Raw genomic sequence first — 25,804 nt, forward strand, 5'->3', positions numbered from 1 at the left:
AGTAGTTTGCTTATATTAAATCAATATGGGGGACTTCCCTGGTGGTCCAGTGGTTAAGACTCCACGCTCCCAATGCAACGGGCCCGGGGTTCAACCCCTGGTTGGGGAACTAGATCCCACATGCATGTCGCAACTAAGAGTTCGCATGCCGCAACTAAAAAAAAAAAGATCCCGCATGCCGCAACTGACACCCGGTGCACGTAATGAGAAGCCCACGCACCGCAACGAAGAGCAGCCCTCACTCAACGTAACTAGCGAAAGCCCGCGCGCAGCAACGAAGACCCAACGCAGCCAAAAACAAATAAATAAATTTATAAAAAAAAAAAAGACCCAGTGCAGCCAAAATAAATGAATGAATAAATAAATTAAAATATTTTTTTAAAAAATCCTTTTACAGTAGCAACAGAAAATATGACATACTAAGGAATAAATCTCATAAAAATGTGACTGACCAATATGGAAAAGATTTATAAAGTTTTTATTGAAATACATTTAAAGACATGAATAAATGGAGACATGCCATTTTTATTAGGAGAAAGATTCAATATAATTAAAACATCTATCCTTTCCAAATTAATCTCTCAACTCAATGTAAGTCCAATAAAAATATTAACTGGCCTTTTCCTGGAATCTGACAAACTGAATAAACAATTTACATGAAAGAGTAAAGGAACAGGAAGGGTGGAAGTGATTTTCATGATTAAGAGGAATGGGAAGAGCTGACTATTAAGTTATCCAGGTTTACTAACAACAATAGTACATAAGCCACGGTGCCACTGACACAGGGATACATCAACAAAGGGAGGAGGCTGGAGAACCCAGGAGCAGACCCTCACGTATGACAACGTATAACAGCAGTGACATCACAATCAGTGGGGAAAGGATGGACTAGTCAGTAAATAATGGCTATTCAAATAAAAAAAAAAAAAGTATCTCTAACTTATAAACCAAGAGCTACAAAAACAAACCCAAACGAAACATCCAGGTGGATTAAAGACCTAAATGTGAAATACTTCCAGAAGAAACTACAGGAGTAGGGAAGATTTCCTAAAGAAGACACAAAAAGCACAGACTACAAAGTAATAGATAAAAGTTTTCACATTAAAAAATAAAGCTTCTGTTCTTTAAAAGATACTGTTATATGGTGGTCATTTTTTTTTAAAACTTCTAATAATTTAGAGAGACATACTTAAATATTTAGAATAAAATAATACCTGCGATTTGCTTCAAAATGATCTTCGGGTGACTAATGGGTAAGGTTATTATTAATAAAAGCTTATCTCTGAGTTGGTAATTGTTGAAAGTGGGTGATAGGTATATGGGGGTTCATCAAACTTCCTCCTTCCTTTTAGTGTATGATATATATATTTTTTTATAAAAAAGGCAAAAGGAAAAAAAGAATGTTATGACAATGGGATACCAGTGTTCATCCACCAGCTTATTAAACACTTAAAAAACTGATAAGTCTAGGGAATTTCTTGGCAGTCCAGTGGTTAGGACTCGGTGCTCTCACTGCCGGGGCCCGGGTTGAACTAAGATCGCACAAGCCGTGCAGCGTGGCAAAAAAATAAAATTAAAAAAATCTGATAATTCTAAATGTTAGCAAGAACATGCAAAAGTGGCAACTCTTATGCACAAATGGCAGGAACATAAATTGCACAACCAATCTGGAAGAAAATTTGGGATCTTCTACCAAACCTGAAGGCGCGCACTCTTCACTACCCAGCCGTTCCCCATCTAGGTTAAGTCCTAGAAAACCCTGCTCTTGGAAACATACACAAGAATGAAAATGCTCACAGGCTCATTGTTTTCAACACCAAAGAAACTGGAAACAACCAAATGTCCACTTGTAAAAACACGTGTGACTGAATAGTGGTATATTTACATAACGGAATGAAAGTGAATTTACTGCAGCTCCATGAATCAATATGGACACATCTTACAAACATGGCAAAAAAAAAGAAAAAAAAGAGGAATTTGCAGAATATAACACCATTTATGTAAAGTGTAAAACCATGTAAAAGTTAATATATTGTCAGGGATGCATACATATGTAATAAATTTCTAGAGAAAAGCTAAGAATGATAGATTCAAAATTCAGAATAGTGGTTACTTCTGGTGGGAGTAGGAAAGAGAATGTAAGGGCACAAAGGGAGCAACATGGGGATTGTGAGGTTTGGCTTCTAAGCTGGGTGTTGAGTACGTGAGTGCACACTGCATTATTCTTTAGTCCTTTTGTATGTAATAAGATAATTTGTAATTAAAAATAAAATTTTTTCACAATATATACAAATAGAGAATCATGTACAGTTAAAACTAATATGTTATATGTCAATTATATCTCAATTTAATATATATATATACATATACATTTTTTTCAGTAAAAGGAGGAGATGTGGTGGGGGAAGAGGGAGAAGAGACACAAAAGTACACATCAGGGGAATCATAAATTCATTTCAGTTCAACAACCAAGTTTTACTAAGAACGGATGAATGAAACTCTGCCTGTCCTACAAGGTAGACAATCAATCTGCCAGAAGAAATGCGCTGACTCCTCTGAGCGCAGAGGTGAAGGAACTACTGTAAAAGCAGGAGTTCTAGCCAGATGCCTGATGAGGCCCCCATATGTCAGAGCCTTGGTGGGTGGGCTTTTGATCCCAGCTAAAGGGTCTGAGCTTTCCTCCTCTTCACCCCACCTGCTCCCTCCCCTCTTCTGTCCCCTCTTCAGACTCATTTCTAGGTGTGAGTCTTTAATGACAGGCATGCAGTGAAAACAAATACAGGACAGTATCTGTCCTGTAGACGTGCTGAGGGCATCTTCCACGCAGCTTTCGGAAGTGAACGACTCACTGGGAGACGCCGGCAAGAGTGTGAGTGTGAAAAACGCTGTACCTGTTGTTCTCTCCTGACACCTGTCCAGGGCTTCCCCAGGCAACTGGGAAAACCACCCAGCTGAGGCGCGCAGTCCAGGCTTCCAGCTCCTTACTCAGCCGAGTCACCTCTTCAGGAGGGAAGCACCTAGACACCAGTGTCCGATTCCAGGGGAAGAAGACATGGGCACGATGTGCCAGGCTTCACGTCCAGTCACGCAGGAGGCAATGCGTGGGTGATGTCTTGGTATCACGCTTCCTTCCACCTCCACTTTCTGGCTTCCCCAGGCCTTCTTGGGGGAGTCCCCAGCTCCCTCACAGCCTTCCTGGGGGAGTCCCCAGCTTCCCCAGGCCTTCCTGGGGGAGTCCCCAGCTTCCCCGGGGCCTTCTTGGGAGCCCACGGTTATGGAGGCCACGGACAATCTGATCCCAGGGTCACATACAAAGTGCGGCAAACTTACTCCTCACAACTTAGCACATCTATGGAACCCAAGGTCCTAGGCCCTCTCACTCCATTTCCAGCTTTGCTCCAACTGTCTGCATCCGTGTTGATGTAAGAAGTGTCAGCTGAGGGTCTGCAGATCTGAAAGGGACGAAAGAGAATCACATGGCTTGTCACCCTCCTCAAATCCCAGCATCTCTGTTTCCCCCATATGTCCCTGTCTTCGCTACCTTTTAATCTATTTTACTTCTAAGCCCACTGTGATATAACGCCCCTCCCTGGATACGCTTATGGTAGGCAATTCTTTCCTATTATTTTGTACCTGTTTGTGTTACTAAACCAGGGTCCCTCCTGGCATCTTCCCAGCTCTTGGTGGCCATCTCCAACCTGACCTCAGTGAGAGAAACCTAATACTATTAATACTAATAATGATAATAGTGACTTATATTTATTGAGGACTTGATAATGCGCTAGGCCCGGCCTGTCACAAGTACTTTACATGTGCCAGGCCACGTTCTGAATTTACTTAGTGTACATACTTATTTAGGTATATACTTATTTAGGTATTTAGGTACGTAGTTAGCTATATATATAGTTAGGTATATAGCCTGCATTCTGAACTACAGGCAGACCTCAGAAATACTGCAGGTTCAGTTCGAGACCACCACGATAAAGCAAATATTGCAATAAAATGAGTCACACAAATTTTTTGGCTTCCCAGTGCATATAAAAGTTATGTTCACCCTTTTTTGTAGTCTATTAAGTGTGTAATAGCATTATGTTTTTAAAAACAATGTACGTGCCTTCACAGAGAACTATATTCAATATCCTATGATAAACCATAATGGAAAAGGATATGAAAAAAGAATGTGGATATATATATCTATATATATCTATGTCTGAGTCACTTTGCTGTACAACAGAAATTGACACAACCTTGTAAATCAACTACACTTCAATAAAAAATTGATAGAAAATACAATGTACATGCCTTAATTTAAAAATGTTATTCTAAAAAAAAAAATGCTAATCATCATCTGACAACGCAGGGTTGCCACAAACCTATTTGTAAAAGAAAAAAGCGCAGCATCTGCTAAGTGCTCTAAACCGAAGCCTGTACTAGGCCACACTGGGTGTCTCCTAAAAGCCCAAGTAGAGCAGGCGCTGCGGCTGAAGCCCCTTCCCCTTCTCCCTTCCCGGTAACTTACACCGCGTGACAGCCTCCTTGACTTGGCGAAAGCCACCGTCGGGACCCCAGCCGTTCACGAAGTACATGAATCGGAGCTCGGCGGGGTAGGCGGCTCGGCTGAGGCCTGACATCAGGGGGATGGTGCGGCCCTCCGCCCCGGGGGCCTCGCTCAGCGCCTGCAGCATCTGGTACCTGCACCACGGGTCCCGGAGGAAGCCCGGTGTGATGAACAGCACGCGACAGTGGCTGTTGCTCAGCGCCTGGCACAGCTCGGACACTATGGCGCCGCCGGGGGCTGCGTCGCGAAGCTGCAAGAAGCAGCGCAGGCCGGCAGCGCTGCCCTCCAGGTAGGAGACCAGCTCCTGGGCGGCCGCCAGGTCCTCCTCGCTGTGGCACACGCACACATCATAGTCCTTGCTCCAGCGGCCGCCGCTGCTGCTACTGCTGCCGTGGGCGCCCAAGTGTGTCGGTGGCGGGGTGGGAGACACCTCTGAGCTGGGGCCCAGGGATGGGGGCCTGTCCGAGGAGCTCGGCTGTGAACCGTCACTGCGGGTGTTTTCTGGGGAGACGGGCGTCTTTGTGGGCTTTCTCGACAGGGACTGCCTGAACCAGTCTGCGGGGAAGAAGCACTGCTCAGGCCTGGAGTTTTCAGCAGGGGTCTCCTGGCGACCCCGCAGAGAGGAGCCACGGCGGGGAGGAGGTCAGCCCATCTCCCCTGTCCACCTTCTTCTCACAACTGCTGCTCTGCTACTGTGTACATCCCTCAGGACTTGCCCCAAAGTCTCCCTTATCTTTAAAGGTTTCGGGAACACATAAAAACTCTGGCAGCTTTATAAGTCGGCAGGGATGTAATGCGGCCTGTCTTACCATACCGCATATTCTGAAGGTGCCAAGAGAATAGATCTTAAAAGTTCTCATCCCAAGAAGAAAATAAATCTGTAACTATGTATGGTGATGGATGCTAACTAGACTTGTAAAGATTACTTCCCAATGTATACGCATGTTGCGTCATTACGCTGTACACCTGAAACCGATAGAATGTTGTATGTCAATTATACCTCAATCGTGTTTTGTAAAGCTTTTGGTATAACAACAATATGAGGGGGGAGAAAAGGAAGAAAGGAAAGGAGGGAGGGAGGGAGGGAGGAAGGAAGGAAGAAAGAAAAGAACTCTGGCTGTTTCACAAGCCTGATTGGGAAAGATGGCTTTGCTCCACGCCCTTCGACTGCTGGTACCCCCCTAGCCTACCCTAACCAGAACTTCCCACAAGCTGACTAGTCAACCATCCGTGAGTCAGGAAGTAGAGCTACGTTAAGCTGGTAAAGATCAATTAGGCCCCAAACCCACTTTCAGCATTGAGGGGAGGTGGGTTTAGATTAAGGGGCTACCCACTATGGGAGGGAGAGAGCCAGGGATTGTCATCTGTTTGGCCCTGAGAAATCCTAGCTTGTTGCTAAATGGGCAAAATGGAAATGTGCAAGAGGACCACTCACTGCCCAGGGTACCTGAAGACCTTAGAGCTGAGTGATCCGGGGCCACACTTTGGAGTGGGGCACACAGATTCGATTGTGGACCTGCTACTTGCTTTCTATACGACCATAAGCAAGTCAGTCTATGTCTCCACTTCCTCTTCTGTAAAATGGGTTCATTTTAGTTGTTGAAGATCAGCAGAGATAATGCAGTGTCTGGCATATTGTGAGCACTCCAAATGGTTTCAGCTCAGCTTCCCCAGTTTTGACCGGGACAGAGTGTGGTGTCCTGGAGGTTGATTTGTTTTTTTTTCTCTCTGCTTGGCTCCTACCTCTGAATGGTTCAGGGCGATTTAGTTAAAAAGAGACACCCTGTTAAGCACTCAGCACAGTGGTTTCCAGGCTGGGAAGACTAGCTGAGCACACTTGGGAAACCTGTGAGCCACAAGGACTGAAGCCTCCCTGATGCACGCCCCCTCACTCCCCACAGAGCCTGTGGGCACTGAGGTCAAACCAGGACCCCCCCCACGCCCACCCCATCAGCCTCCCTGTGTCTCTCCAGGGCCTGTGTTTGGGGACCAGGCAGCCTCCTGGAATTAGGAGTCTGTGTCCACTCACCAGCCATTTTGCCCAGAGGCTTCTTGGACCTGGAACGAGGAGCTGGCACGGAGGTTGATGATGCCATAGTGGTGGGCTCCAAACTAACCCCATGAGATCAGGCATTGGTAAAGTGGGAGAAGGGAGGGGACCCAGTCTTGACCTCATCCAACATCCATCCTACAAGAGACGGAGAGAAAGGATCACAAAAGCTGTACTTAACCTTACTCCCAGTCCCAGTGGGTGGGCTCTGGCATTTCTTTCTCTCTTGGTGCCTGACAGAGGCTCAGTCTCTAAATCGGTCCCTCATCCCTTAGGGGATTAGGGACAGACACCACTGGGATCAGGGCTGGTTGCTAGCTGGACCCCGATCTGTGCAGCCGTCAGACTTACAGAGTATGAGCTCAGCATGACCAGCAGAGTGACTGTTCTCTGCGCCACCTGGCCGGGGTTGCATTCGGGATCTGGGGAAGGGCGGCTGGCAGGTAGCTCGCTGTAAGAACTTCCTGTGTAAATGCTGAAATCAGAGAAGGAGGTCTGTTACTATTTGGACAAATAATTATGTATCAAGGTAGACAGATGTTGAGCAGTAGAGAGAGAGCACGTGTAAGAAACCTTGGGGGAGTTTTCCTCCAGGTCTGCCTTCCCCTGAATAACTCCCTCCCTCCATCCACCCACCCATCCTCCCTCCACTCCCTCCCTCCCTTCCTCTCTCCCTCCCTCCCTCAGCTGTACATAGTGGTAAAGGACGCAGACTCTGCAGGCAGAGGTCCTAGATCTCATCTCTTATGAACTGTGGCCTCTGGTAAACTACTTTACTCTTGCTAAACTTTAGCTTTTTTGTTTTTTTTTAATTTTTTATTTATTTATTTTTGGCTGCATTGGGTGCTCGTTGCTTGCTGCATGCAAGCTTTCTCTAGTTGTGGTGAGCGGGGGCTACTCTTTGTTGCAGTGCATGGGCTTCTCTTCGCGGTGGCTTCTCTTGTTGCCGAGCACGGGCTCTACGGTGCGTGGGCTTCAGTAGTTGTAGCACGCGGGCTCAGTAGTTGTGGCTCGTGGGCTCTAGAGTGCAGGCTCAGTAGTTGTGGCACACGGGCTTAGTTGCTCCGCGGCATGTGGGATCTTCCTGGACCAGGGCTCGAACTCGTGTCCCCTGCATTGGCAGGCGGATTCTTAACCACTGCGCCCCAGGGAAACCCTAAACTTTAGCTTTTCCATCTGTGAAATGGAAATAATACTACAGCCTGCTCAGCATTACTGTGAAGATTACATGAGATGATTTATGTAAAATGCATGGCTCAGAAAATAGTGTGGGTTAGTATGTATTTAAAATAATCTAGATATTGGAGGGATCGATTCTATGTTATTCCAAATTCGGGAAGGTTTTTGGTTTGGTTTTCTTTTTTTGGTGGTCGGGGGAGAGAAGGGATTGTCAAACGGCATCTAAATTTATATGGAAATGCAAAGGACCATTAGACGGGCAACTCGCCATGGCCATGTTCTCTTCCCACCACGATGACCTGATGTCCCTGATGGTGGAGGCTCTTTCTGCCTAGGTTTCTGGGAGGACATTGTGTGGAGCAGAGCCCACCCTGGTCCAAGATGGAGCCACTGTGTTCTAGTGGCTTCTGAAGATGAAGGGCTGGTGGAGAACTTGGTTCTAGAGCAAGGACTGCTTTCTCACTATTTGATGGATCTACAGAGGTCAAAACAACCCCCTCCCACATCCGGGAACTCGCAGAGAAAATGGCTTGTCTGAATAGACGCGCTGAGATAAGAGTTTTCAAAATTTAAAGAATGTCCTTCAATGTTGGACAAAAATGCTTCATTCTGCTAAATGCTGAACACCCTTATGCCAAGCTGATGAAGAGAAGACAAGAGATACTGATGATTCATGAAAATATATCAAAGTTCAGAAAAAAGGAGAACTTCAGCTGCAGCAGTAGCGGGCGCAGGGGTGCGGGAGCAGAAGCAGGAGTGAGGCGGACTCGGGACCAGAAGCACATTTGAAAGAGCAAAGCAGAGAGCTGCTAAGCGAGCCAAAAAGACGTGAAAAGGGGGACATCAACAAGGACATGCGTTTCTTTTCCTACCTAATATTCTTTGGATTTCAGCCCCTAAGTGGTGAGATTGAGGCAGTGCCTGGTTAACCACTGTTAGGTTTTGAAATCCTTTTCCTGGTCAGGAGTTGCTGTTTCTTGACATCTTCATTTCAACCATTCAAGATGTCCTTCCCCTCCCCACCCCGCCCCCAGCAGTAGACACAATGTTACTTGCTTTTTATATTATTTAAATCTTTTTTTCAATTGTGTTTTAATCTGAAAATTCATCATTTGGCCTTGATACACTTAAAAAGTGGAGAATCATTTGATATTTTTAATGACAGCCTAAAGGTTCAAAATTAACATAACACTTTACTTAACAGATGTAGATAGATCTAAGTTTCAGTTTCTCATTTTATCAAATGACGTGCCCTTTTGGCGATACATGCTGATTTGGGGTGGCTGCCATTTTTCATTGCTTGTTTAAGAAGATATCCAATTGCCCAACAGCCACTGGAAGTGGATTGGTATAAGCCCTAGTGACTGATGTTATGGAAAAGTTCAAACACAGGAAATAGCATCTTTGACAAAGGATAATTGAGTAAGAATGCAGACCAGTTCCATTAACTGTATACACGGTCTACTTCCTAGAGTCTAAACCATACTGCATTTTCCTTGTTACTTTTTCAGTTCTGTACAGCTGAGGCTGTGGAGCAATCACATTCAAATACGATTAATCTTTACAAGATTTAATAACAGTCTATATCGAGATATGGTCGAGATATGGGAGACATAGTTGTCAGGCAGGTGAGAAGATAATGAACCCAAATGTCCAACTGGAAGCTCTCATCCCTCACTCTGTCTATTCTCTGATTTGTTATGTAGTCACTTTTCCCTGTGCTTTGAAGACGTTCATCCAGTAGAATGATATAGACCTAAATACCTACTTTGTAGATAATTACAAAGACTTGATAGAAGATTAGTAAAGAGCTTCTTCAAAAGAAAAAGAGGGCTTCCCTGGTGGCGCAGTGGTTGAGAGTCCGCCTGCCGATGCGGGGAACGCAAGTTCGTGCCCCGGTCTGGGAGGATCCCACGTGCCGCGGAGCGGCTGGGCCCGTGAGCCATGGCCACTGAGCCTGTGCGTCTGGAGCCTGCGCTCCGCAAAGGGATAGGCCACAACAGTGAGAGGCCCGTGTAACGCAAAAAAAAAAAAAAAGATGTGTATATATAAATATAACGTATAAATGAATATTATGTACATATGTACGTATGTGCATGGGTGTAGGTGTGGGTGTAAAAATTCATCTTAGCAGACTGGAGAGAGACTCCCTTGCTGACTTGGAAGAATTTCCCATGTCATGAGAGGGCAAAGTGTCAAGGAACTTCAGGCAGCCTCAAGAAGCCAAGAGTGGTGTCCAGCTGATGGCCAGCAAGAAAGCAGACCTCAGTCCTACAACTTCAAGGAGGTGAATTCTGCCAACAAACAACAACCTGAGGGGGCTTAGGAGTGGGTCTTTTCCCATTTGCATCTGTGATGGCACCGCAGCCCTAGCTAACACCTGGACGGCGGCCGGGTGAGACTCCAGCTGAAGACACAGCCAAGCCTTTCACGGGCCCTTGACCCACAGAAACTATGAGATAACAGGTGTTGGTTTAAGTTGCTAAATGTGTAGTATTTGTCATGCAGCACAGAAAATGAATACAGGGACCAAACAAAATGATGGGTTAAAATGCCAGTTCCCGGGCCCCCTCCCAAATCTCTGGGCGTAAGGCTTGGGAATGTGATTTTTCAACAAGTACCCCAGGAATTCCCTGGCGGTCCAGTGGTTAGGACTCAGCTGTCTCACTGCCGGGGCCCTGGGTTTGACCCCTGGTTGGGGAACTAAGATCCCACAAGCCGCGCAGTGTGTCACAAAAAACAAAAACAAAAAAAACCCCAAAAAGCACAAAAGCCACAAGACAAAAAACAAGTACCCCAGGATTCTGATGTAACTAAGGATTGATCTAGTGGGCTGCAGCCGTGGCTCCTAAACTAAGCTGTATATCATTATCACCTAGAGGGCTTTTAAAAATATCGCTGCCCCTGTAAATCCTTATTCAATAGTTCAGAAGTAGGGCCCCCGAATCTGTATTTTTTAAGAGCTCTCCAGGTAACTCTGACACAAGGAACCACTCGTCTCGATTTATATAAGCAGTGGAATAATTGAAAATTCCTGGCAAATCTTGGGATTTGATTTTGTGAAATAAATTTCAAACTACTAATTTTGCTATAAAGTCAGATTTCAGATGGGACTCTAGCAGGCAGAGAACTGAAGTCTTATAGCCTGTATTAAAGTAAATCATTGCGCTGAAGTTTTGCTAAATATCTAACAAAGTACATATGCTTTCAGCACTCCATTTTGTAAATTTTGAAGACTTTTAAACATGTCAAAAATTTCAAATATATGTGTGAGTGTGTGTGTGTATGTGTATATAAAAGCACCCACTACTTTATTTTTATTTAATATTTTGGCTGCGAGGCTTGCAGGATCTCAGCCCCCGGGCCAGGGATCACACCCCGGTCACAGCAGTGACAGCGCTGAATCTTAACCACTAGGCCACTAGGGAACTCCCTCAATTTAGTTATATATCAAAAGTATTGTTACTTTGGTTGTTAAAATCTAAAACCTTAGCTGTATTTTAGTCACATAGGAATATATCTTACTGACCAAACACGGAATGTGAAGCATTTTAATTAGTGTTGCTGTATTTTGCAAAACGTAGCAAATTGGTCTTTGGAAAACAGTTCCTTAGTTTTAAAAAACTGTCTTAGTTTTGAAACTATGCCACATGCGTACTAAAGGTCATTTTAAACTGAAATGGTGTGAACTTATTTTGTATTTACTTTGCTGTAGGTCTCAAGTAAATATGCAGGCATTGAATGTAATATAGATTGTGCCAGCAGTGAATTTAATGACGGATACGGTTTACAAATTATGCCTTTATACATTAGTTCCCTTTTGAGCTTACAAAATGACTGCTCTTTATATATTTTTGAAAAAGGCTTTGTTGGGGGGGCGGTTAGATTTTTTTTAAAAAACTAAGATTTTTAAAGAGGAACTTTAAGAGGACTTCTACTACCAGAATAATAAAAACTTACTATAAAGCAACTGTAGGTTTAAGATCCTAGTGGGATATCTGCATGGAGACACATGCCAAGCCATATGTTTAAAATGAGTCTGGAGTTGGAAGAAGGCGGCAGGGCCAGAATTATAGATGCGGTAGTCATCAGCCTGTATGTGACAATTCAAATCATCTGGGGAAAGCGTAGCATGGAAAGAGACAAAGCATTAAGGAATACCTACAGTTGAAAGACGGAGAGGAGCAAGTTTTACAAGCAGTCACATCAGGAGAACGCAATGTTATGATAGGCAAGGGAAGAGAGTTTTGAAAATGAGATGGTGTTTACAATGGTGTTGGTGAAAAATGTCAAATGGCCAGTGAGGATTAAGAAGAAGCATTTGAATGTGAAAATCAGGAGATGACCGACTGCCCACACAAAACCCCACTTTCATTTAGCACAGAAACTAGATTATGAAGAACAAATGATAGGCCTGCCAGAAAATGAAGACAGTAATTATACACTTTTAAAGTTTTGCCTGTGAAGTGAAGGGAAGATGTAACATCATAGTATAAACAGAAAACAAGATTTACTGGTTGTTTTTCTTTTTCAGGAGATTTGAGTATGTTTATAACACTTTTAACTAAATAGGCTGACTACAAGATAGGTCGACTATCACACATAATTACTTATTGAAATACCATCCCAAGTTAAAGCGCAATGATTACGTCACATGCTTAAAAATTTAACAGAAGACTGGCATTATTTTCCAAAGAATCATGTCAGAGAACATGAATTGTAGGAACTGATTCATGAATAGTTGTCTTATTAGAGCAAATGAATCAGCAATGTTTAGCTTTAAGAGTCTGTTCCCTAACTCTTTATAATATCTTCATCTTTCATTAGCAAATACTTCATTAATATCTAATTCTGTTCATATTTAAGCATAATCAGACAGAAAGTCTTAGTAATGTCTGGGGACCAAAGAAAGATGAAAATTTGCAATCTGTATCTTCCTAACAGAGAATAATTTCAAATAACTTAAAAGCATGCTGTTCAGAAGTATTTACCAGAAGGAAATAATAGTAACTCTAGGCTATACAAGTCTATATTCTTATTGGAATACCTGCATTATTACTGCTATTTGTGCTATTTTAAAGCCAGACATTTTATTATTTTCACTGGGCCTTTCTTCTTTGTTAAAATCTACCTTCAACTTGGTTTCTTAGTAAGGACAGCGAAAGGCAATCTCCTGAGAGAGAAAAGATATTTTAAAAATACATATCCAATATGTCTCATATGCAGAATATTTAAGAACTCTTACAAACTGGTAAGAAAAAGAGAGACAACCTATTGGAAAAATGGGCACAAAAGTTGAACAGACACTTCACAAAAGGATATCCAAAGGCCCAACAGATGTATGAAAAGATGCACAGTTCATTAGTCACCAGAGGAATGCAAATTAAAACCTCAGTGCAACCCCACTTCCCACTCACTCAGCAGAATGGCTACAATGAAAAAGACAGACAATATCAAGTATTGGTAAGCATGTGGAGAAACAGAACTCATATACTGCCTGTGGGAGTGCAAATTGGTAGGAGGACTTTGAAAAACTGTCTGGCGCTATATTCCACTTCTAGGAATGGACCCAACAGCAGTGCTAACATATGCTCACCAAAACACAAACATAAGAATGCCCCAGCAGCACTATTTACAATAACCCCAAACTGGAAACAACAGCATCCATCAATCCTAGTATCCGGTACAATATGTAGAAACAAACTGTGGTCTATCCGTACAGTGAAAAATTACACATCAATGAGAATAAATGAACGAGTGCTAAATGCAACGGGGTTCAATCTATACATTGAGTATAAAACACCATACACAAAAGTACATAAGTAGGATTCCAGGTATCCAAAATTCAAAACCAAATAAAACTATTTTATGATGTTAGAAACCAGGATAGCAGTTACCCATGTGTGAAAGTAGTGACTGGAAGTGGGCATAAGAGTGCATCTGAGGAGTTCCCTGGTGGCCTAGGGGTTAGGATTCCAGGCTTTCACTACTGGGTGCCAGGGTTCAATCCCTGGTCAGGGCCTGAGATCCCACGAGCTGTTTGGTGCAGTCAAAAAAACTCTGGAGTGCGAGTAATGTTTTATTTATTCTGGGTGCGGGCTGCACAGGAATGCCACAGGAATGTGACACTGGGAAAGCTGTACACTCAAGATCTGTGCACTTTTCTGTGTGTGGGTTGTATTTCAATTTTTGAAGAAGGCTTTAAAAATAACTAGATGTGACTTCCTCTGACAATGGTTCATTCCTGACCCTCCGTGGCCCCTGGGTTAGATGCATCAGCTTGGGGAGTGTGTACTCCATCCTCCCCTCTCTTAGCTGCACTTGTCAGGGTGTGTGTGGTTCCTAGTGTCCCCAGGTAGAGGACGAGGGCTGACTCTATCCTGTTCAGTGCTGTCACACGATGCCCAGCCCATCGTGGAGGTTCGTGAAATGACTGTGGAAGGGATGGCTCCGTAGGCCTGTAACCCTAAGTAAAGCCCTGTTCTTGCTGAAACACTGTCAGAAAGGCCATCAGAAGAGCAGAGGGAGAGGCTGCAACAGAGCAGAGAAGGACGCGAGAGCCTGGAAGAAAAAGAATCTACAGTTCAAGACCGAAGCCACCTGAACCAGGCAGGCTCCTCAAGCTCAAGGAGGGCTCCCTGCACGAACTTCTTGGCGACAGAGAAGGTGACAGCTCTCTCCGGGGGCCTTTTCACCTTTTCACCCGTTTCCGCGTTGTGGGTGCTACGAGCGGCCAGGTGAAGGGGCGCAGAGGGGACGGCGGTGAACCAGCCGGAGGTGCCGCAGGGCGGGGGCAAATCCGGGACCGGGAACTGGGGACCGGGGACCGGGGACCGGGCCGCTAACGGGGCCGAACGCAGGGGTCCACTGCCCGCGAGAGTCCTGCCGGCCCAGCCGCCTGCCCGCCCCGCCCGTTCGCCTGCTCGCCCCTTCCGCGGGGCCCCGCCGCTCCCGCTCCCGCCCGCGCCTCCCCGAGCGCTCACCTGCGCCGGGGTGCGCGGGGCGCTACCTCGGTGCGGCCGGTGCGGGGCACGGGCTCCGAAGCCTGGCGGGCCGCTCGCCCACGGGAAGTGCAGCCGGCCGCCCGCTGCCCCGGAAGCGCCGAGGCTCCCGGCCCGCGGCTCCTCCTCCGGCCGCCGCTCCCACGCCCCAAGCCCGACCCGAGGGGGCGGCGGCCGGGCCCTCCGCGCCCGCTTCCCCGGGCTCGCAGGGAGGTTCGTGGGCATCTGCGCAGCTAAGGACCGGGCGGAAGCTTGGAAATAAGTCTTTCCTCCCGAGTTCCCCAAAACCCACCAGGAGAACCTGCAGCCTCGCTGTGTTCTCTGTCGCGGACACAGAAAGAAACTCCTTACTTCATTCATTGAGTCTTCTCGACGCCTTGCCAGGGAAGCGTTTAGACCTTTTTTCTTTCTAGGCAAGTGAGGAAGATGATGCCGGACTTTCCCAATGGCCACACACAGTGGTGAGGCGGGGAGGCCGGCGGCCTTGGCAGCCGTGAGGGCAGCCCCCGGGGCCGGGGCGCCTGGCACGCTCCCCTGAAGTTCATGGCCCAGCGGGCACGGCTCCGCGAGCACTAACGCCTGGCCGAGTGTGACCGGCAAACGGTGGCGAGGCCTGGCTTAGACAGAGTGAAGGGACTTCTTAGCGTCCTCGGGATGTTGATGAGCAGCGTGAAGCACCCAGGCGGGGATATAGCACCTGGCATTTCCCAAGCTTGTTTCACCCCAGAGGGAATGTCAGTATCTTCCTGAGAAGTGTTCCTCGCATGCCGGTTTGGGAAACACGCCTACTGCTGTTGCAGGTGAAATGCTGGAGCGTGGAGGTGGTTTAATAGGGCCGATCTAAGATTCACGATCTCCCTTTCAATCTGATTTCCTGCTTTTCTCACCAGCCAGCGAAAAGGAATTAGTGCAACTCCTGGGAGGGAGTGTGGGGGGTGTAAGGCCATACCTGGGGAGCTCAGGAGTCAGATGGCTGGGGTTCATATCCAGGGCACATCACGTTAGAGGTGAGACCTTGGGGAAGTGCGGGGCTTGTCGAGGTTCACTTTCGTCTTGGAAATGATACCTGGTTCCTAGTGTTGTGGGAAGGAGTAGATGAGATAAAGCCTGTCAGACAGCTAGCCTAGTGCCCAGGTGCTCAAAGTAAAAGGGTTCCTTTTACTCTGCATGGAGTATACCTCCGTTTTCCCTGCCCTGTGCCTGTGCTCTGAGGTCCCCTCCACCCAAGGTGTCCTCTCTTTTCCCAACTCTGCTCTTCAAAAACCCCCATCTTCTGACAAGGGTCATTTTTGCAGCTTATGCAGGAAAACTTTTCTTAACCCTGCCCTTCCCACCTTCTTCGCTGAGATCCCCTCTAGGACCTTAAGGTATTTGGAACTTGTGCTCAAGCAGCTTACCTCTGTTACAGTGAAAATTCCCTGAGGCCAGGGATCAATCTGGCTCCAGTGGAAGCAAAGAGGAACTCAGGATAGGACAAGCATAGGACAGCCAAGCTCAGTGCTGGGGCAAAGGTGAAGGCTAGGCCCCAGTGTCCCTCGCACAGGGAAGACAGGTGCAAGGGTAAGTGCTGTCCTGTAGCCTGAATAAAGCCCTGTGGGAGTGCAGAGGGTTCATTACCGCCTTCCTAACAAGCGCAGCATTTGTCGTCCTGGAGGAAGCAGCTTCTGGGGGAGGAGCCAGATGAAGGCCTTTTCCCTCCGGACCAGTAGATAGGGGCATCTGTGCTGAAGGAAGGGTGAGTGGATACCGGGCACCAAAGGAGGCTGCCTTACAGGGTTAACACGGACGTTGGGTTTAGCCAGCTTCATCCTGGCCCCTGGCCCCTGGCAAGTTCCTGCCTCTCTTTCAGCATGAGTTCATTCTGCATTCAGATGGCTCTTCCTCTTTTGCTCACCAAACTAGTCCTGGTTCTTCCCCACCCATCTTACCCCCCAACTCAGGGGCTTCTACTGTTCCCAACTGATGATCGGGAGGTCCACCTCCATCTTTTATGTTTCATTCTTCTCCCCACAGGCCACTTAGGGAGGGAGTGGGCACTTTACTAGCTGTCTCTACTCCCACTCACTTCTCCCTCTGAACAAGTATCCACACTCAACCCCACTGGGTGCATTTCTCCCTGGGGCTGCCCTCTGTAAGGTCCCCACGGACCCTCTTGATACTGAATCCAGCCCTCATGTGTGTGTTTATACCACTGACACTTCCTCCCAGGCTCTGGAGACACCTCACTTTCTGGGCTTTTCTCCTGCCTCTGGCCACCTCTTCAGCGTCCTCATGTCTTAAATATGGCGGGAGCCCCTCCAGCTTCCCCCCGCCCCACACCAGTCCCCTATTCTTCTCCCCTCCCAGGGTGATGCCGTCGTTCTCCTTGACGCCCACATCTCTACCTACAGCCCACATCCCCCTCAGCGCAACCGTGAGTCAACCCCTATTAGATATTTCTACCAGACGTCCTGCAGGCAGAGCCTTAACATGTCCCAAACTGTCCCACTCACTCTGTCCCTCACACTGCTCATCTCTGCGAAAGGCATGACATCCATCCAGTTGTCCAAGCCAGAACGCCTGGAGTCTTACTTGACCCCATTTCTCGCTGCTACTGTTGCCTCTCGGGTCCGTGCACCTCTTGCTGTGATGGTGCAGGCCTGGCTGTCTCTGCCACGTGGACTATAGTGACAGCCTGCTGTCTGGTCTCCTGCTTCGGCATCATTCTCTTCTCCACAAGGCAGGCAGGCTGATTTCTCTAAAAGGAGAATCTGATCATGTGGCTTCCCTTTTGAAAGCCCTTCAGTGGCCCCTGTGCACAGAAAAGCCAAGGTCCGCAGCCGGCTCTTCAGACCCCGGCCCCGCTGTGCCCCTCACTACCTCTCCGTGACCCAGCGGGGACACACCGCCTGAGTCCCTTGCATTTTGCTAATTCTTGCCCCCAGGCCTTTGTATATGCTTTTCCCTCAGCCTGGGATCACCCTGCGTTCACTGTGTTGAACTGCTCATCCTTTAGGTTCAGCTCAGAGGTCACCTTCCCTGGGAAACTTCAGGGAGAAACACCCGGCTGGGGGGAGGCGTCTGTGTCCTGTGCTTTCTCCCAGCACCGCAGGGGCTGCGCTGTAGCTGACCTAGGGGCGAGGGGCCGGGCAAAGGTGAGAACTCTCCAGGGAGAACACATGCCATGCTTTGCCTGCTGGTATATCTCTGATATGTAGCCCTGGGCCTGCCGAGAGTTGGAACTGAATACATAATGAATTGATGAATGAACGCCTTCCTTCCCTCCACAGTTCCCCCCCCACCCCCCGCCCCCGGGTCAGGAACTCAGGAAAAGGAGGCACTAACGTGCAAACCAGATGCCTAACGCCCAGGATTTAAGAGCACTCCTGTGCTTCTCCCAGCCCGCTATCAAAGGCAAGTGGGGTAACGTGAGGTGAAAAGAGGAAGGGACAGAAGACTGAAAGGAAGGCCTTCATCACATTTCTTGATCGATGAATAGGGTAAGTAGACAAGTCCATAGACCTGGGCCAGGCTGCCCCAGAATGCACCCTGCCTGGGCTCTGCCGAGAGGGGCAGAGGCAGTCTTTCTGGGTCGGTCCCACGAAGGAGCCAGTCCTGGGCCACGGTGCTCAGGTCCTCTGAGGTGTTCTGTCCGGCTGGGCTCCTGGTGGGTGGCATCAGCCTGGGCCATGATCAGTCCTGGGGTCCCACCCCATCGTTCTCTGTCAGCCTGGGCCTTAGGCAGTGGTTGGCCCGCCTGCCCGGCCATACGGGGGCACGATGGCCTGGACGAGAAGGGGGCGGAGGAGACCCTGGCATGGTGCTGGGGAGTAATCTAGCAGTGAGGCGGTGTGAGCGTGGGCCGGGGTCGGGGCCCGGCGAAGAGCTCACAGGCTCAGATGATACAGTGCTCTTGGGCCTTCTCTCCCAAGTAAAAGCGGTTGAAGAGGAAGGGGCTCAGGTTGATGGTCTGGAAGTGGCCCTCCAGCATCACCTCTGCCACAGCCCGGCCCACGGCGGGGGCCTGCTGGAGCCCGTGGCCACTGAAGCCTGTCGCAAAGTACATGTTGACGACGAGGGGGTGAGGGCCCACCACGCCATTCTGGTCAAAGGTGTTGTAGTCGTAGTAGCCAGCCCAAGCGCGCCGCACCTGCGGGGCACAGGACGCTGTGCGTCGGGAGGGCTGCCCTGCGCTCCGCCCCACCCACTCCCGGCTGGGGTCGGCGCACGGTACCCTCCGCCACCGCTGAGCGCGCTCACGGGACGGGTCCTGCGAGGTGGGGGTCCTGACAGGGCCCAGATGCTCCGTGGTCATCTGTCTCCTTCCAGTTACCTTTAGAGTCTCAAAAGCTGGTACCCTCTGGGCCAGATAGGGCCACACCTTCTCCTGGAAGAAATCATGGTCCACTTCCAGGTTCCCTGGGTCTGGTTCCTCCTCCTGCGGGCAGAGGTAGGGACAAGGCTTACGTTGCCCGGGACACACGTCAGACCCAGGCCTCGCTGGCCTCTTTAATCTGTCCGCTTGGTAAGTGGCGGATGGGGGGAAGAGACCCCAAGTCAAAGCCAGAGGGGACCGTGACATCAGTACCAGCACTGGGCCCGCCAAAGAAGCCTGACTGCTCAGCAACACCCGGTCTCTGTCTTCTCCCCGGCACCCCGACCCCACAGAGCTCACCTCAGTGGGGCTACAGCCGCCCAGGTAGTTGTTGCCGAGTCCTTCCCGGCGGAAATAGGCTCCGCTGGGGTCTGCGACAAGCGGAGCCTCCAGGCCTGGTCCCTGGGGGCAGTGCCACAAGTACACATACCTGCCGTGACCAGCGGCGTTAGAAGCGGCGAGAACAGCAACTCCCCTCCCCGACTCTCCTCTCACCCCCACCCCGCTCCACGGCCCTGGGCAAGTCACCTTTTCCTCGGCTCCACGGGCAGCTTGGTGCCCTGAAGAGTACCAGGCGGCCCCTTCCCAATGCCAGCCAGCTCTGCGATTCGCCCAGACCAGGCCCCCGCTGCATTGACCACTATGGCGCATTCCACGGGCTGGTACTCCTGGCTGTGGTCCACCTTCACCTATGGGCACCAGAGAGGGGGGCGGAGGGAGCAGTCCAGTTCTTCCTGAGCCTCAGTTTACCCACACTGGAAGTGGGTAGCAGAAGATCTAAATGACAGCTGTTACGTTTCTCATTTAATAAAGGAGACACCTAGGCTGGGAACTTACATGGACTTCGTGGATCCTTTTCAAAGTCACCTTCTCCCCGATGGCGGTCTCCATGTGGTTAGATGAAGAGACGAAACCTGCATGAAAAAGGAAAGAAAATAAGCCCTTGAGGCCTCAAAGAGGAAGGAGATGGAGATTCCACTGGTTTCCTGAGGAAAGAAAGCTGGAAGGCTGGAAGCTTTCCCACAGACACTGAAGCAAAGAGACAGGGTAACCGGGATGAACTTGGCCGCACAGGACAGGAGGGTGCCAAAATCTTCAAGCAGATCACGAGTCACGGCCAAATGCAGTTAGGAGCCAGGGTCAGGATGCCCAGGACCAGTCCCCAGGGGAGAACTCCCTATCCTGAGAAAGCACAGGCCTTGCTCAGCCTGTGCGTGAAGGTAAGACCCTGTCTGGGCTGGCGTCCTGGCTGGCAGAGGTCACAAGCAGTGGACACGGGGCCGCAGACGCACGTGTCACCTCTCCGTGGCAGAAAAGGACCCCCATGGACTGGACCTTTCGCCGAAGCCCCTGGAGCAGACACCAGGGGTCAAACCAACCTTCGTTCTCCAACCCTGTGAGGAGAAAGAGGATGCGTGAAGGTGGGCTAGGACCCTCCTCTCCTGTTGTCTCTCCTGCACCCCTAACTCTTCTTTAGGGCTCGTAAGCTGGGGAGTCACATTGACCAACTGCACCAGAGTCAGATCCTGCGGAAGGACAGAGAGCCGGCCTGGCCCGGGGGAGGCCCTGCCAGCCAGGAGGGAAGCGTTCCTCCTTGACTTGGCTGCGGGGTGCTGAGACTCCTAACCTGAGGTGCCCCTCAACCCCTGACACCCTCTGCAAGCAAGCCTCACCATAAGATGCCAAAGCCACTCCCTCCGTGTTTATCCAGGGAAACTTCTTCTGAAGCTGCTCCGGAGACATCAGACAAACTTTGGCTCCTTCCTGCCTGGAGAAATGTGCGGGTCTACGTATGTGTGCTGGATGAGTGTATGGGGGGAGAAGTATGGGCCCCGGCTCCACAAGTCAACTCCTTCATGTCACTCCTCTGCCCCCAACTCCCCATGTATCCTCCTTGCTTCCTGGAAAAGAGCAAGCTCCTAGTCAAGGCTCTTCAGCATCTGACCCCCGTTTCCTTTATGACACTCTAGCCTCCCTTTGGCCACGCTAAACACCTTATCACCCGCTAACTGTTCCTCGTGCTTTCACAACAGGGCGGGTCACTCTGTTCCCTCCACTCCTTCTGCCCAGGACAGCCTTCCTGTCCACCTCCTAGAACAATCCTGCTCACCAGCACAACTGTCTCCTTCTGGGACCCTCATGCCCAAAGGCAGCATTGTATGCGCTAAAAGGACACACTCACAAGGCGGACTGCCTGGTTCAAGTCCCAGCGCCACCACTTACTAGCTCCGGGGGCCTCAGTTTTCTCACATGTAAAATGCGCATGTTCTGATGATTAAACAAGTTAACATTTATAATGCATTTAGGATGTGACCTGATGTCACTAGTGAAACTCGTAGAAGGTTCTGCTAAAGGGTCTCAGGCACAGAGATCAGGCTGCCTGCGCAGCCATACGGGGGCAGGATGGCCTGGACGAGAGGAGGGTGGAGGAGACCCTGGCATGGTGCTGGGGAGCAATCTAGCAGTGAGGAGGTGTGAACCCGGGCCGGGATTAGAGCCCAGGGTGACAGATGGGGCGTTGGGGCCCAGTGATGAGCTCACAGGCTCAGATAATAGTCCTGACTGACGGGTCATGAGACCCACAGCCTTTTACACAAGTCCCGGTATGGCCGGCAAAGCCTACGAGCTTAGCTCTCCGGCTCTTAGAGAAAACATTTGCAGATTTGTGGGCCCCTCCCCAGAGATCCTGACTTATTAGGAGGGATGTGTCCTGGGTGGTTCTCATCACCTGGGAATTTAGGAACCACCGCGGCAGTGCTTTGTCCGTGTCTGTGTTACAGCACTTAGCACAGGGCTTCGGAGGTCTGCCCGTGCGCGTCTTCCTGACAGACTGAGCTCCTAGGGAGCAGGGCCTGTCTCGTTGGCTCCGTCACCCCGGCTCCTAAAGTGAGTCAGAGCCCACTGTGTGCGGGCAGCTGAGACGCAGCATGGCAGCCGTGCCGGGTGCCCACCTCTGCACTTTCACGTTGTTTTCCATGATCGTAGCCCCCTCCTCTGAAGCCAGAAAGAGGTAACCAGAGGGGTTGAACTGGAGGTCCAGGGGAGGGTCATCGACCACGGCCAGGTACTCCTGTGTGCAAAGAAAAGTTCCTCCAAGAAGCTGACTTCAAGAAGGGAGGGAGAGCTTTCCTGGCTTTCTCACCACAGCCCCCGGGCTTGGTACCCCGACCCAGAGGGAAGCTCTCTCCGGGCACCGCCGCTGGGAAGAAAACCGGGGGTTCCAACTCCTAGCTGCCCATATGCTCGCCCAGCCAGCTGGGCTGCTCCCCTCTCTGGGCTAAAGGAGAGGTCACCACCCCACCCCCAAATCTCACAGCACGTACATTGATGTTCCGGAGAAATTCGACCGAAAAGAGGGAGAGCTGGATGTTCTCAGGCAATGAGAACTGCTGACGAATCCCACCCACAGAAAGCACGGTGGAGGCCTGGGAATACTGTGGAAAGACAAGAGAAGGCGATGTGGGCCCTGTTCCATGTGAGCAGAATACCGTACTGGAGGGTGAGAGTCACATACCCAAAGTTATTTTTTTTTTGGCCACGCTGCTGCTTGCGGATCTTAGTTCCCTGACCAGGGATGGAACCTGGGCCACCTGCAGTGGAAGTGTGGAGTCTTAACCACTGGACTGCCAGGGAAGTCCCACGTGCCCAAAGTTAAAGGGGAGTCCTACTTGCAAGTTTATAATCTAAACTTGCAGAAACCTATATGCAAGTCAACAAGGACAATAGCTATTAAAATTCTTATTAGAAGATACACAGAGCAGAGAGGCTCAGTCAACTAAAAAGGGCTGGGCGCCGTCGTACAAATGGTAATGGCCTGGAAGTACAAGGCAGGAGACTGACGTGGAAAACAGAGGGATGTGGCCAAAGGAGCAAGATTCGTGACTAGCTGGCAGTGCTAAACAGGAACAGTTAAAGAGCAGAAACCTCAGAAGTAACGTAACCTACAAGGGCGTCGTGACAGCTGTTTGTGTTAACCACAGCTTGAATGCAGGCCAGACCTCCAAGATCTCAAGACATACAACGTTGTGAAATTTGCTTCCCAAAGCAAAAACCTTATTGTCAAGGTCTCTGGTTTGAGGGAGGAAGCACATGGGGCTATTTCTCAACAAGGGCCAAAGCACAGTCCCTGCCCTTTGGCCCTGCAAACACTGAGGTCTTTCCTCTTCTCTCCTCCCCTCGAGTCCTTAAGAAAATACAAGTCTGCACCCCACTCCTGACTCTGCCCCACCCCAGACCTCACCGTGTGGTCCCGCTCCACCACCAGCACCCGAATGGCACCTTGCCGCTTCTCCAGCCTCTTCAGCCAATAGGCTACGGACAGGCCAAGCACCCCACCGCCAACAATCACCACATCGGAGTGTTCAGGGGGCAGGTGGCTGGTGTCACATAGCGGACTCCAGGCCCCTCCAGGAAGGACGGACTGGATCTTCTTCTTAATCTCCGACACCTTTCCATGCCAGTCTGTGGGATACAGTTATGGTCAAAGAGAGCCATACATCTCCTTTCCAGGAGGCGGAGCGGGGTGTGTGTTAGAGGATGGGCACAGGAAAAGATGGGCTAAACGGAACACCGAGTGTTCAGTCCTCACTGCCATTCCTTCTCACGAGGTCAGCTCGCACCCAGCAGCACTCCACAGCTTGGCTTCATGTTCTCTACACCAGAGTCTCACTTCCTTTGAGTGCATTATACCCAGCACTGCAAGATTCAACTTCCTAAAACTGACACTCTCTGTTCTCTCCACTGGCTAGGGGACTTGCACGTATTTCTCTCCTGTGCAGACCTCTCTCTCCCCTGAGCCCAGGCTCCTGGACCAAGAGATCCCGGCACACCTAGAGCCGCACTGCCTTCTGAAGCACGGACCTCTGAGTGGCACCTTATCCTGGATATCCATCACCAACAGCAAACCTACATTCATGTAGTCTGTTATCAAGTCCTGACGACTTTGCCTCTTAAACATCTCCCCAATCTCCCCAATCTGTACCCTTTTTTCCCCATCTCTACCACCACTGCCCTAGACCAAACCACGATGTCTCTCCCACCTAAACTGTTAAAAGCTCCTGTTTCCACTCATTCCCCTCTTGTCTAACCCCCCCAACTTCTTTTCTATATCACGGCTAGAATGATCTTTTCTAAACACTAATTTAATCACACACTCTCTTGCTTAAAACCCTCCAGTGGGTTTCCATTACCCTAAGGATAAAAGTCCAAAATCTTTCACGTGGCCTGCGAGACACTGCATGATCTGGCTCCTGTTTGCCCTGTCCTCCCCGAACCCTCCAGCCTCAGCCCCTTCATTCCTGCCACAGGGGATCCACACAGGTGTTCTCCCTGCTTTGAAACTCTGTGCCCACTTCTTTGCCCAGTTAACTCCTTGCTTCCTTTAGATCTCAGCTCAGTTATCATCTTCTCAGGGATGCCTTCTTTCCTGACCCCCTAGATTATGCCAAGTTCTCCTGTCATGCTATCTCATAGCTCCATGAACCGCTCTTTTGCAGCATGCAACACACTTGCAACTTTGAGTTTATCTGTGATTGCTTCATGCTGTACTATGTCTACCTTCTCCATAGAATCTCCAGTCTAGAACAGTACCTGGCACAACCTAAGTGCTCAACAAATGTCTTGAATTCATGAATCCTTTTGTCTTTCACACCTAACTCACGAATCTCCAAGTCTTCTCTCACTGTCTCCAATTCAAAGTTCGAACTCTTCCCTGCATTCGAATCCTTCTTTGATCTGGACTTAACCTTACCTGTCCTGAGTACATTTCATACTACTACTCAAACTCTCTATCTGGATGGCCTTTGCTAATTCCTTGCACAAGAACAGTACTTTTCTCCTCCTAACCTTTGCTCAGTTCCCCAGAACCTGGAACTCATGCTTTCCTTGAGCCAGTAAACATCATCTTTCAAAGCTGATCTCCGTTCCCACCTGTTCCATGTACTGCTATAATTACACTAGCCACTGGCACTGGCAGTGCAGGGTATCCTCCGAGTTGGGTTCTCTCCAGTCTTGAACCGGTCTACCAAAGCCTTCCCTCTCCAGCTACACTTCAGGCACCTGCAGGACATATATCGAATCCTCTCTTTCTCTTCTTTCCTCCTTCACGGCCACAACACTAAGCACAGCATCCTGCACGCGAGCAGGACTTCATGCACTTCTGTGCCACCAATGAATCTGCCTGGCTGCTATTCTGGTGGTAAGTTCAAGCACAGAAGGATCTGGGATATGTCACCTGAGAAGGGCAACCCTGAGATCCATACCCCTGTCCAGGCTCTACAAGCTCCGGCAGGCAAGGTTACCTCCTGCTCCCAGCGACCCACTGTCTTCCCAACGCGGACCGGGACCTCGAGTCCTGAAGGTCACATGGCTGGAGATTGGGAACACCCCAGAACCACGATACCCTCCGCTGCCCTCAGCTTTACCCAGAGTAGAGCCTTCTCTGTGTGTGCCTAGCCCCCGGCCCAAGAGGCCCGGGCCCAAGCCGAGCCGCAGCGCCCTCCGAAGCATGGCCCTGGGGCTCTCGGCAGCTAGGATAGGGGTACCCTACCCCGGCAAGGTCCCAGCCCGCCGTCACTGCTACGCGTCGCCTGCAGTTCATTCGAGCGCGTCCATTGGCCAGCGGCCCCTCCGGGCCCCACCCCTCCACCCTATAGGCGGCCGTA

The 25,804-nt window shown here is 49.6% G+C and overlaps 2 protein-coding genes and 1 long non-coding RNA gene across 7 annotated transcripts; 1 reads left to right on the forward strand and 2 right to left on the reverse strand.

Moving 5' to 3' along the window:
• Positions 1–457: 457 nt before the first annotated feature.
• Positions 458–17,140, reverse strand: TIRAP (TIR domain containing adaptor protein). 2 transcript variants are annotated; one of them, XM_032640026.1, is made up of 5 exons: positions 15,738–17,140; positions 6,960–7,083; positions 6,588–6,746; positions 4,520–5,113; positions 458–3,452 (listed from the first exon to the last, which is right to left on the reverse strand). In XM_032640026.1, exons 3-5 carry the CDS (start codon positions 6,652–6,654, stop codon positions 3,433–3,435), a joined length of 681 nt encoding a protein of 226 aa, XP_032495917.1. In that variant the 5' UTR covers positions 6,655–6,746; positions 6,960–7,083; positions 15,738–17,140; the 3' UTR covers positions 458–3,432. The 2 variants fall into 2 exon arrangements, with proteins under 2 accessions (XP_032495917.1, XP_032495918.1); XM_032640027.1 differs by lacking the exon at positions 15,738–17,140 and adding an exon at positions 14,771–14,915.
• On the forward strand, positions 12,689–18,860 carry LOC116757770. Of its 2 annotated transcripts, none has more exons than XR_004351069.1 (2): positions 12,689–14,453; positions 17,135–18,860. It is a non-coding gene; the product is annotated as an uncharacterized LOC116757770 (long non-coding RNA). The 2 variants fall into 2 exon arrangements; XR_004351070.1 differs by lacking the exon at positions 12,689–14,453 and adding an exon at positions 15,458–15,588.
• Positions 18,232–25,746, reverse strand: FOXRED1 (FAD dependent oxidoreductase domain containing 1). Of its 3 annotated transcripts, none has more exons than XM_032640023.1 (11): positions 25,565–25,746; positions 23,383–23,603; positions 22,466–22,576; positions 22,094–22,212; positions 20,816–20,910; positions 20,435–20,536; positions 19,980–20,056; positions 19,671–19,831; positions 19,443–19,572; positions 19,101–19,205; positions 18,232–18,917 (listed from the first exon to the last, which is right to left on the reverse strand). In XM_032640023.1, exons 1-11 carry the CDS (start codon positions 25,647–25,649, stop codon positions 18,663–18,665), a joined length of 1,461 nt encoding a protein of 486 aa, XP_032495914.1. In that variant the 5' UTR covers positions 25,650–25,746; the 3' UTR covers positions 18,232–18,662. The 3 variants fall into 3 exon arrangements, with proteins under 3 accessions (XP_032495914.1, XP_032495913.1, XP_032495915.1); XM_032640022.1 differs by having other exon boundaries at positions 25,442–25,722; XM_032640024.1 differs by having other exon boundaries at positions 18,775–18,917; positions 19,443–19,544; positions 25,442–25,724.
• Positions 25,747–25,804: the final 58 nt, after the last annotated feature.

Source organism: Phocoena sinus, chromosome 8 (genome assembly GCF_008692025.1).
Source record: "Phocoena sinus isolate mPhoSin1 chromosome 8, mPhoSin1.pri, whole genome shotgun sequence".
Classification (NCBI taxonomy): Eukaryota; Metazoa; Chordata; class Mammalia; order Artiodactyla; family Phocoenidae; genus Phocoena; species Phocoena sinus.